This window comes from Zea mays, chromosome 5 (genome assembly GCF_902167145.1).
Source record: "Zea mays cultivar B73 chromosome 5, Zm-B73-REFERENCE-NAM-5.0, whole genome shotgun sequence".
Taxonomy (NCBI): domain Eukaryota; kingdom Viridiplantae; phylum Streptophyta; class Magnoliopsida; order Poales; family Poaceae; genus Zea; species Zea mays.
In genome coordinates this window covers 223,317,683-223,330,679 of record NC_050100.1, presented here as the reverse complement: position 1 = coordinate 223,330,679, position 12,997 = coordinate 223,317,683, and the positions used below count along the sequence as shown (strand labels likewise).

The 12,997-nt window shown below is 41.9% G+C and overlaps 1 protein-coding gene across 2 annotated transcripts; it reads right to left on the bottom strand.

The window, feature by feature from the left end:
* Positions 1-9,628: 9,628 nt before the first annotated feature.
* LOC100276429 (putative protein of unknown function (DUF640) domain family protein) lies at positions 9,629-11,613 on the bottom strand. Of its 2 annotated transcripts, none has more exons than XM_023302446.1 (2): positions 11,264-11,613; positions 9,629-11,086 (listed from the first exon to the last, which is right to left on the bottom strand). In XM_023302446.1, exon 2 carries the CDS (start codon positions 11,048-11,050, stop codon positions 10,307-10,309), a length of 744 nt encoding a protein of 247 aa, XP_023158214.1. In that variant the 5' UTR covers positions 11,051-11,086; positions 11,264-11,613; the 3' UTR covers positions 9,629-10,306. The 2 variants fall into 2 exon arrangements, with proteins under 2 accessions (XP_023158214.1, NP_001393843.1); NM_001406914.1 differs by having other exon boundaries at positions 9,641-11,083; positions 11,264-11,554.
* Between the last annotated feature and the right edge of the window lie 1,384 nt (positions 11,614-12,997).

Genomic DNA, 12,997 nt, shown 5'->3' with positions numbered 1-12,997 from the left:
CGATTGGTGGACAGATCTGCGTAGTCTTTGCAGCAGTCAGAGAAGGAGGGACTTCGACGGCCTGCTAATTCAATTCTGGTGGAATCTATGGCTAGAAAGAAATTTCAGAATCTTTCAAGGACAGCATAGGGGTGTTGACCAAGTTACTTTGGCTATCTTGGGCATTGCTAGTAGCTGAGGTCCTGTTAGGAGTCTACCTAGTGGTTTTTTTGTTTTTGTATTTTTTCCTTGCTCCTTTTTTCTTCTTCACTTCGGTTCTTCGTGTCTGTTGTTCCCCTTTGTTTTGCTTCCTCATCTAATATAGATCGGAGAGGCAAGCCTTTTGCCCCTTCCTTTCAAAAAAAAAACAAGCGTTCAATCTGAGACCGACAGCAGGTGCCACGGGTCAGGGAAACGGTCGGCAAGCGCAGTCACGGGTGAGGCTGGCAAGTAGAGATGGCCAGATGGGCCGGGTTAGTCGGGCCGGCCCGAGGCCCGGCACGATTTGGCGTGCCTGAGACCGGCACGGCACGAGGGGATTCGGCTAAGGTATGAACTCGCTAACCCCCTCTGTTTTTTGCTTCTTTAACCCTAACCGCCCTAATCCCCCTCTGTTTTTGCTTCTTTAACCCTAACCCCCCTAATCCCCCTATGTCTTTGCTTCTTTGCAGGTCGAGGTCGTGGCCGTGAGGGACCAGGTGCCGGCGATGGAGCATAGGTATGATCCTACCTCAATTAATCATGATTTGGTTTTGATGGGTCAAACCCCAGACGATGTGGACGACGTGCACGATGGTTTGGAGGATCTCTTTGGTTCCACTGCCCCTACCCCTAACCCTAACCCTACCATAAACCTTGGCGACGACAATGTCGCTGCCGAGGGCGAGGCTCTCCCAGATGCTACTGCCTCCACTACGGCAAGCACTGGTAGAAAGAGGAAATGCACATCCGATGTCTGGGAGGACATGGATAAGATTTTCGCCACTGAAAATGGTGTTGAGGTTAGAGTAGGAGCAAGGTGTCATTTTTACAAGAAAGAACTTGCTGCCCGTTCTACCATTGGCACTGGTCATTTGTCTCGGCATAGAGACAAATGTAAACGACTCCATGGCCGAACTGGGAACCAATCTATGCTTGGGATTTGGTGTTTGGTGCAGATGGCATTGGTAGCAGTTCTTCAATGGCACTGGGTGCTGGTCTGGGTGCCTTTGGTGCCAGTAGCAGTTCTGGGATGGTTCCTGAACTGTCAAGAAGGACATCTGCTAGTGCTTTGCTTCATGCAGCAAGCACTCCTGGTATTTCTGGTTCTGAACTAGCTGCTTATCTAGATAGTGACACTGTTCAGAAGTTTGATGATGAATTCAATCTCCTAGATTGGTGGCATGATCACAAACTTACTTATCCAGTACTTTCAATCCTAGCTAAAGATGTCATTTCAGTTCCTGTCTCTACTGTGAGTTCAGAATCAGCATTTAGTCTTGCAGGTAGGCTCATTGAGGAGCGGCGTCGTCGACTTGGCTCTGGAATGGTGGAGATGCTTTCCTTACTAAAGGATTGGGAGGCAGCAGATGCAAGAATGCAGCACACAACAGAAGATAAGATCCTTGAAGAGTCCTTCAGAGATTTATTCATTGATTAGTATGTTCTGGTATTCTGGACATGTAATGTGGGTTCTGGACATGTAACTTAAGTCTGTGATGAACTAAGTGATGAAATAATGAAATTATTGAGCTGGGCTGTACTCTTTTCCTATCTAGGGTTTCTCACGAGGTGTGAGTTTTACCTAGATAGGTTTTTAACGAGACAGCCATTGCACCAGCTCAAACTAAATAATGTGTTTTGTGTTGTGATTGTGTTAGATTTTGCTGTATTAATATGTTATTAACTCTGATCTGATGAGCAAATATATGTATTAGATGTTGCTGCTATTCTGTACTGAGTTTTACGGGCTCTCGGGCCGGCACGAGCCCTAACGTGCTTTCGGGCTGTCGGGCTGGCACGACACGGTTAGCAATCTCCCATGCCGTGCTTGGGCCTGAGGCTGGGCACGTCGGGCGGCACGGCACGGCCCGATTATGTAAACGGGCCTGGCGTGCTCGGGCCTGTCGTGCCGTGCCCAAGTCAGGCTCGTGCCGGGTCGGGCCGTGCCGCCCGTTTGGCCATCTATACTGGCAAGGGGCCTCCACCTGTCGACGCTTGCCTGATGGGCTCGACGGTGAAGTGCAGGTTGGGCCAGATCACCAGATTCGACCTAGGTGTGGTCTCCCTTCTTTTTTCCTTTTCTAATTTTCAGTTTTATCTTTCAATTTTCAAAATTCAAATACAAACACCGTTTAAGGTTTCAAACCTAATTTTAATGCACAAACAAAATTCCAGCTCGAGATGCAATATTTGTTGCATATGCTTATATTGACTATTTTATCCGATGCTTTAAGTGTGTAGTGTACACACACAAAAAGATAATATTTAAACATACTATTTTGAATGTATAGTTCGATTAAAAGCTAGATCAAAATTCAATGTCTATCACTTATTCACTCTAGAAAAAATATATTGAATGATCAATAAAACTGTTTATCATTCACTACCGGAACTCGGCTTTTTACCGAGTACTAAGCAAAAAACCCTCACTAAAAAAACACTCGGCAAAGAAAATCTTTGTCGAGCGTTTTTTTGACACTAGGCAAAGAGCTTCTTTGCCGAGTTTTTTTTTCAACACTAGGCAACAACAATGTAAAAATCACATTTTGAAGCAGTAAATTAATTCAAAAGAAAACGTTTTCAACTACAAATTTGTATAACTCATAAGATGTATAGTTTAGATTTTGATCATTTCATCATATGACAAAATAAGAGTAAATTTGTTCATAAAACCTATATATCTCTCGTAGTATGAACTATAAGAGAGATGTATAAGATTTGTAAATAATGTTAGAACCATTATGTGGGATGAATAAATGACCAAACAGGCGGAGCCGACACGTGTCCGGACCTTACCGTATACGCTTCTGCTCCCCCAAACAGGCGGAGCCCCGATGCTGCCACGTGGCATGGTGCACGTGACGTAAGCCAACGGGCGGAGCCTAACGTAAGGCCTCTAGGCTACGCGGCCTCTGCATTTATTGCGGACAGGGCGCACCGTCTGTCCATTCCACTGGCAGGCGATGTGCCGCCTCGGTATTTATTGAGCCCTGTCCATTCCACTGACAGGCGATGTGTCGCCTCCGCATTTAATGAGATCTGTCCATTCCGCGGGTAGGCGGCGACCAGTCCATTCCGCAGGCGGCGTGTCTGTCCATTCCCCTGGCAGGCAGCATGCCCATGCTGCCGTGTGTACTACGTCCATCATGACTCGCGCGTTACCGAGGAAGCAGCCGCGACATATCAATACTGTATGGACTACAAACATTATGGCGCTCGGAGATCGCCCATGCGTTACAGGCATTAGTTACTTCCTTCCATTTTGCCCCTGAGCCCACATGTCGGGGCTCAATATCCTTGTATGTGCCTCCCTTGAGCTATAAAAAGGAAGGCACACAACGTTACAAGGCAGACTCACTTGCACTCACTCAGACCCAACTTAGACTCTCACACACTCAAGCTCTCAAGCTCACAGATTCAATACAAAACACAGTGGAGTAGGGTATTACGCTCCGGCAGCCTGAACCACTCTAAAACCTTTGTGTGTTCTTGTGTTCACTCGTGTTCGTCGATCATCTAGCAGACAGCCAAACGCTTAGGCCCCTCCTCATCTTAGAATTTAGGGCGGGTGCATCCCGCCACTCGGCCGGAGAATTTCCTCTCCGACATAAACAAAATTGATGTAGTAGTGTAGTGGTAGAGGAGGTTATACGTGGGAGAGATGTTGCGAGTTTGAATCTCACCATTCATGAAACACGGTGAAAACAATAGGTTAATGGGTAGGGCAATGGCAGTGGTTGATGAGTTATTCCCCTAATTTTAAAAAAATGTTTTGTTTTTTTTTGAATTTTTTGTGATTCTTAATTTGCCGAGTGTTTTTCGACACTGCACGAAAAAAGTACTCGGCAATGAACCCTTTGAGGATAAAATGTTTGCCGAGTGCTGAGTGCAAAATAGCCTTTGCCGAGTGTGGTAGTGATTTATTCATCTTGGTCAAAATAAATGATTTCAAAAGTGAAATGTTGATTAGAAGATATTTTAGTTAAAATTTTTAGATAATTTCTCCTAAATGTATAATTCAACCAAATAGTAATTTAATTTCGATGGTGGTCTCTCTTTTGTTATTCAATCTCTTATTTATAAAACATATTTATTTGCATCTTAAGAGAATCCTTCTTAAATCTCCAAATCTCCAAATTAGGATTTTATGGTGTTACAAACCGTGACCGCCGGTGATAATTCCTCCCACATTTGTCTTATGCCAAAGACAAAAAATCAAAAATAAGAAGCCAAAGACAAAAAATCAAAAATAAGAAGCCAAAGAAAGTAATGGTGGAGGAAAAAGGTGAACAAACCTTCAGTTCAACATATTAGTCCCGACTAGATTTAGAGCATGTTTGGTTTGCTAACTAACTTGCCACACTTTGCCTAACTTTTCTGTCTAAGTTTAGTTCTTCAATTCAGATGACTAACCTTAGGCAAAGTGTGGTACAATTAGCCACGAACCAAACAGACCTTTAAACATAAGACTAATGTGAGCATTAGTTCCGAGTCTAACTTTATGCGCGTAGGTAGAGGACCTTTAGTTTTGTGGTAACATCAACCGGACCAAATGGTCTACATTAGTCCCAGTTGATGTTATGAACCTAGACCAAAGAGCCTGTTGAGGCCCCATGCATCAGTAATATGCATGGACTCTTTAGTTCTGACGTTAAAGGCACCTTAGTTTAAAGGCCCCATTATTGATGTTAAAGGCACCTTTTGTTTAAAGGTATCTTTCGTTCTGGTCCGTAACATATTACTGATGGGGCCTCAAGGTGTCTAATCGAGATTAAAGGTGTGTCCAATATTGATTTAAAGAACTAAAGAGTTTATATTAGAGGTGTCCCTATACTAGCTAGTTCTAGTTTGCAATATGTTAAATTACTAATCGAGATTAAGGGTGTCTCCAATATTGATTTAAAAGGAAAGTATCTCTTATTCAAGTCAGATGTGTATTGTAGTTGAGATGGTTGCACACATACGGGTTTGAATCCCATGCATCTTCACAATTTTTTGTTTTCTCTTTTACTATTGGTCTAAGTTATTTGACTGAACCAGGACGAAAGGCCCAAAACCTTTAGTCCCAAATCCATGCATAGTCCTGGTTCAGAAACTAAGACTAATATTCTTTCTCAACTGAGACTAATTAAGGATCATTTCTCCACTAGTGGACAGAAAGAACTAGCTAATAGTCAATTAATGTTATTTATTTCTAAATTTCTCAGCTGTCACACACATATATAAGCAAAAAAATCTATGATACATGCAACTTTGATCGTGAGCGCCACGATGATGAATCTAGAAACATATTCAAAACACATACATACATCAATTGTTGTATGATTCATTAAAAAATTTTAATTTTGGAGGGGGGAGGGTCATGCATTGAACGTGAACTAAGTTTACCTTATCTAGTTAAGGATTTTTTTTCTTGGTGCTACTAGCTAGAAATTCGTCAACGTAGTAAATCGTCCACCCGAAAATCTACGTCAGTAGCTTCTGCAATTTTGCTCTGCAGCCAAGCATGCACAGCTGCCGGTGGATCTGCCGCTAACAATCCGACGATATGCAGCCAATATGAGGAATTGAAGAGATATATGGCGACGATATGCAGATTGTTAGAGCCCTGTTTTCTGTGTACGTGCCTCTGTCTGTTTTTGGGGCTGGCGGGTTCCTCTCTGCAGCCTGTTTTGCTCTCTTTTCTTTCAGTTCAAGATTGAATTATAAGCAATTTGGTGCTTCTAATTACAACAATCAATTAGCTATGTATAGGCAGTGGTGAATCTAGCTAAGAACATCATTTGAACTTATCAGGATCAATTTCATCACATGATATAGAGTTTTGAGAGTTTGAATAGTAATTTACTTTACAAAGTTCATCGGGTCGACGGACCTGATAAACCCCTTTATTAGATGTACCCTCTTATAGCTATAGGTAACGCATCCTAATCAAATTTTATCATCAATATGGTTAATGGTGATTGGCTGATAAAAGGAAAAGTATTTAATGAAAAACTGCTTTCTGTCCCCTAGAAGGCTAGAATCCCTTGTATTTGAGTACAGTTTTAGATGCTGATATGTAAACATCAAATGACGAACTAGTTAATAATATATATATATATGCTTATTAGCTAGCCTTTAATTTATTTATTTGAACCTTGTGATCAGCCAAAACATTTCCAATGTATATTTTATTTCAGCTACTGGTTAATCTAAACAATTTAATATGTGGTGAGTGGAGACTTCTATCAACTAGAGGCTTGATGTATGCAAAATGAATGGTTATCAGTTTGCCGGGACGATGGTATAATTTATGGTAGCTATATATTCAAAGAACACCGTGGTATGGTTTCTTAAGTAGAAGACATAGTTAATATATACATATCTAGGTATGAGTGCATGTATCTAAACCTTATGTCTTATTCAATAAAAATTCTATAAGATACGACTTATTTATGTGTATTGTACTAATGAAGCTATGTCTTAAGCTTAAAAAACCGAGTCAGAGGCGTGTGTCTTGATAATAATATGGTGTCTTTGTTTTTTACACTTTCTCCCTAGACACATCTTAACACATGGTGCATTAATATACATTGTACATACCTGTAGACCTAATTCTAAGCCTTGTAAATTACAAGTACTGAGATAAATAATGCATGCCATCCAAATCACCATAAATATAATATAAATACCAATATGATATAACATGGAGTCTTGAACGATCTTGCCATGTGGAAATACCAATGTGGGTCCTCCCTCTCCCCTCTATGTTGGTCTTTTGGTTTGAAATAAACTTCCATCACTTAATGAAATATGTATCGTAAGACCAACTTCAAAATATCTTTTATATCCTCCATAATTGATAGGAATGGATTTTTTGGTACAAAAATAGAACTTTTATATCTTCTCCAAATATGAAGGGCGAGATTTGATTTTTAAAGTTTGCACAAGATTTGGAATTGATGTTGGAGGGTGAAAATATTTAGAGACAATTTTATTCAAATTACTCTCTAAATAATGATTTAGAGAGTGAGTTTAAGATAGGTGCTTGAAGATATTCGATGGTACATTCTAGGAAAAAACAAATTAAGTTCTCAATCTCACAAAATCTTAGTCATTGCATGAATAAAAACACTTTGGATTGTTTGAGGAAGGAATAATATATATGATTAGTGTTGTCTATTATCTATCAAATACATGCTAAAAAGGGACAAACAAAATCTAAGAAATTGGTGGGTTCTAATAAAGGTCCAAGATATGATCAATCAACAACCGCTTTAATAGGAACTTATTTGTGCTCCTAGAATCAGTGTCATATATTTGTGCTAAAAAGTAGATAAATAAAAAATAACATATGGCAAGAACAAACTCTTAAAACATATGCATATAATATTTTGTACATGAGAATGTCAAAAAATATACAAGGAAAATACCTAGAATGATAAATGAATTTTGTAAAGTAAAGATTCAAATTTTACAAACTTTGACCAATAATTATTCGAATTATATATAAGTTTAGAAGATTAAATTTGCATCAATATGAATTTGTATTCAAAGTGTGCATATCGAACCTTTAGCAAATGACACTATGTAAATGAAATGAAGGCAAAATATATTTTATATGACCTTTTGATTAAAATATACTTAGACTTTTAGCAATAAAATACAATATAGTAAATTACTTTAGATAGTCTATACATCATTCAAATATTTTTGTCTGAAGCTTTTATTTGACTTGGTTGTAGATTTATACTTCAGGTGTGTTCCTTTTTATGTCTCCAAGACCCAAACTTTTATTTGCTCAAATATTATATAAAAATGAGTAAAATGCATGGAAGGTCCATGAACTTGCACAACTGTGTCATTTAGGTCCTTGGACTCTTAAAATGCATTTTAAGCCACTATTATTGTATTTTCGTTATTGACAACTTCATACCCCTTCAGTTTGTTCTCAAATCCAACATGGCATTGACCTGGACAGTCCAACGTGGTCATACCCATTATTGTGCTACACTGACCCTCTACCCTCTCTTTCTCGCGCCCCTAAACCGCTCCACACAAATGGACAGAGCGCGATTGTTGCTCTATCCATTTGCGTGGATCAGTTTAGGGGCACGTGGAAGACAAGTTCGTGGCTCAGTGCAGCGAAGTGATGGACGTGGCCACGATAGACTATCCAAGTCAACTCCGCAGAGGATTTGAGAGCATGCTGAATGGGTACGAACCTGTCATTAATCAAAAGACAACATTAGTGGCTCGTAAATGCATTTTGAGAGTTCATAGACCTAAATGGCGTAGTTGTGTAAGTTCATGAACCTCCCATGCATTTTACTCTTTAAAACATTATACAAAAAGTAATTAAAGCTCATGCCTAAAAGTGTAGGTGTACTTTTGAATACAAAATTAGATGAACTGCAATATAACAAAAGTACAAATATGCCAGGGCCCTAACTATAAACTTGAAATTTTTTTACCTAATATTCGCATCAAACTACGCATAAAGGACAAATCTAAGGCAGCAATCAACTCTAAGATGCCCAAGTGAAGTTTAGCAATTACTCGTACATTCCCAACCAATTAATTTTAATCACACACACATATACACATAGCATACTGTATATGAAGTCCCCCTCCCCCAACTTGGTTATTGATTGATGAGTGCATGCATGATTAAATCTGGATAAAAGATGGTTGCCAAGACTGTCGGTTCTATGTATATATACTTGGGTACTACTATAATACCCCCAGCAGAGGAAGAGACAAGAAGTGAAGGCAAATGACCAAATGTAGCCAGATCCAGTAATTTTAACATGAATAAGGAAAGGTATGGCCAGAAGCATGACAGCATGGGCTAAAACAGGTGCTGCCCGATTGTACACACACTGCACCAAACTGAACAAAAAACTATACGTTTTCAGTTCCTGCGTGTCTTCTACCTTTTCTTTTTTCGAAAGACACCCCCCTCTTCGTTGCTTCTTTTGCTTGCCATGCTTGTTTCTTCTGGCTTGCTGGTGGCCATGAGCTACCCTTTTGGCCATCGTAATAATTTTCAGGGGTGAACAATATAGTAGGCAGCTCGAATGCATCATCTATGTACTAGGGTTCAAAGCAATACCACCACAATGGGCAATGGCCATGCAAAGCAAACAACAGCAATGCCAACCACGCAAAGGAAACCAAACATGAAACATGCAATTGCAATCTCATCAGAAGAAATATATTATTCAAGTTACAAGATATGGATTCTCCTAGAAATATATAATTGACACATAAATCGTGTTTTTCCAGACTGGCATTGATCGAGGACATAATTAAAAGTAGCTAGGTAAACATATACATATATATGTTTTTCCTGGCTTATATTTGCTTCAAATCAGGTAGCACTCCCCCACTGCACATATGCATGCATTGCCCTACTTTTGCTCTCCTAATAATAAAGGAAATTGAACCACACATCAGCAGTCCATGAACAGATATAGTGTGATGTAGAAGGATTATATTTCTGTTCTGCCAATATAATGAATAGCACAGCAAGCTAGTTTGGCTGCTGGCTTCTGCAGCAGAACCAAACTACTAGTTGCTTGCAAGTTGCATACAAGAACAAATTCTGAAAGATGCTACTAGCTAGCTATACAGCTACAGCTTTTGTCACTGTTGTTGCTAGCTGCAAACTAAAACTTCTCCCACACCATGCCATGACATGCATAAGCACACAACAGCTGCATTGGTAGGGAATCTCAAACTGTTCTTGCAAGTTTGCATCATGTCGTACCTCGGGAGGAGAATAACAAACCAAGCAAAACTAACATAAACTCTGCCTGCTGCCAATGGGTTGATGAAAGCTAAACAAAACAGCGACGACGATTAAACCAGTACTCACGCACGCGCACAGTGATGATTCAAGTGAATGAAACAGAGAAAAGAAGGTGGGGGGTGTGGGTGTGGGGGAGGTCGAGAAATCTTTTGCAAAATGCAAGCCACTGGAGAAGAAGACAAAGAACAACGGCCTAGACCAGCAGCACCGGAACGAACTCCAACTCGCGCTGCTGTGTGTTGGCTAGCTCATCAGATGGACGATCAAGGGAAGGATTGTAGATGGCAAATGGCGATGGATCACTTAACTAGCTAGCTAGGAACAAAAAACTCACGGCATGATGAACTGCGGCGACGACGTGTCGGGTCCTCCACCGCCGCTGGACGGCCCCGGTGGTGGGCTTCCCTCGGACGACGGCCCCGCGGCCGCGGCCGAAGCCGCCGACGGCTTCTTGCGCTTCTTCTTCTCGTAGCTGATCCCCCTGGCCCGCGCCTGCGTCTCGCGCACCTCGCGCAGGTAGAGCCGCACGGCCCGCGCGCCGAAGGGGTTCATCTCGGGCGTGCCGCCGTTCTCCTCGTAGGCGGCGCGGAGGCGGCCGATGAGCGCGTCGAGGGAGCCCCATGCCTGGCGCAGCGGGCACGGGCATGGCGCGGGCGGGTTGGGGTGCCCGTAGAAGGGGCACACCGGCGTGTGCACCTTGGTCTTGCCGAACTGATCCATGTACTTGAGGAACTCCAGCACGTGCGCGCCGCTGCACCGCGACAACGACAGCGGCGGCCGGTGGTTGCGCAGATACTGCCCGAAAGTGTTCCAGTCCCGGCGCTTCTGGGACTCGTACCGGCTCAGCGACGGCGACGAGCTGGACGGAGATGGCCCACCGCCTCCCCCGGCGGAGGATCCGAGGGCCGCGGCGCCCGACGACGACGAACCGGCCCCGGCGCCTCCGGAGAAGATGACGGCTGCGGCGGGGCCCAGGAAGAAGCTGTCAGGGGCTGCGCCGTCCGTCGCCGACGGCTCTTGTCCCGGGATCATGTGATGGTGATGGTGGTGGTGATGATGGTGGTGGTGATCCATCGATCCTTAGCCGCTTGGTTCCAGCTGCGCTCCCTGCTATATGTGACTCTCACTCATTAGCAAGGCAACACAACACGAGGAAGAAGAATAAGCATCATTTCTTGCTCGGATCATGCAAGCTAGCTTCTCGATCTACTACAGATCGAAACAAAACCCTGATCTGAAAAGGCCAGCCCAGGTGAAGAGAGGAGGAAAAGTGAGATCGATGCGTACCGGAATGTGCAGCGCCGTGATCTAGTATTCTCTGCGGCGTGTAAGCTCGCTCACAGATGCATCCGTGCGCGCGGCGGAATCTTGGCAGTGGTTAGCTAGTACTCTTTCTGATCCGCCTCCGGGTGAGTGATCCAGTCATCCCCATCCATCCAGCGACACCAAGAAATGCTATGCTATGCTATGCTCTCTGACGCTCTCAGCATCTCAGGTGGTCAAGTCATCCTTGGGAGTCAGCATGAAGCTCTGGCGAGGTGGATGAACAGTTGATGGTGGCAGTGGATGCTGGAAAGGAGGGTGGGGATGGGGGGAATGGGATGATGGAGGGGATAGGTTTTTAGCCTTTTGGTTAGGCAGGCAGGTTGAGGGGGGGGGGGGGGGGGGAGAGATAATAGGTCTAGGTAGGGTATAGCTAGGTAGACAAATAATATGAATGAGTGAGAGAGAGAGGGGGGCATTGAAGCAAATAAAAACAAAAGACCTTGGCTTTTCCCCTTTTTATTATTTTCCGAATTTTTGTACCATCTCTATCTTATGCCGCAATAGTTTGTGTTTTCATAAAAAACTGTTTTAGTAATTGATTAACTACTCCATGAACACTTGCTCCTATATTGACCAGTATTTTTAAGATATAATAAGTGTTATAAATTGGTGAAAAATGTGAGGCGCGTAGCTACTCAAAATTTCTCATCTTTGCTTTCTTTGTCTGATAATTTGCTCATGATCTAAAATAATATACTAGCTCATCTAGATAATTACTCTATATGTTTTTTCCATCCCTATTATTTATATTTTTTGTCTTTATATAGCACATTCACACGCATATTTCATTTATATCTCATGTGAAGTTTGTTGCACAGTTTAAATTATATAAAAAAGATTGGTGTCCGCTTGATTTCGTTTTTGAGGTCCCCGCCGCCTCTACATAAGTGTCACTTATAGTCATCAACAGTGTTGAAGGAAGTTTTACTTGAAAAGGAAACAAGATCTATGTGAGGTGATTTGTTTTTTTGTAGGGTTCATGTGCATCAGTTCCTTCCATGCCTCCAATCTGCAGCTGCATGACATGACATGACTGCATGAGGGATAATCTGACCTTATCTTTGTTTTGATTTTCTTGTGGATTTTTGTGCTACTTTTAAATTCTATCGCTGCACTAGTGGTGATGGGATGGTTCTTCATCAGTGTTGCACACGGGCACTGGTAGGAAAAATGCATAAAGGGAACAGGCTACTTATGTTACTACTGTAGACGACATGAAATATGGTACATGGATCGTTCACATATATTATATTTGTGCATCCCTGGTATGTACACGTATGGTGTCTGGACATCCATACCTGTAGTTTTGTTGTAAACATATATATAGCAGAGGCCAGTCAAGATTCCATGTCCCACCTGAATCCCCTCACGCAAATAATTGTTTTTTTTGTGTGGTCCCATATCTATTATATTATTATATATATTCAACTTAATTACATATTATTGAGTTAAGACGTTGGTAAGAATTATCTATGCACTACTATATGAAACAGGATTGGAATAACAAATAGACAAAATGATCCAAATAATGGAAGAGTGACTGACTTCTTCCATTTTTTGCTTTAATTTTTATGTGACGTATATTTACCTGGAGAATAATTAAAATAATGCCGAGAACATCTAGCAGGTGCATGCAACATGCTAATAAATAATACTACATACTATACGCTGGTGATTTGGCTAGCTAGCTAGAAT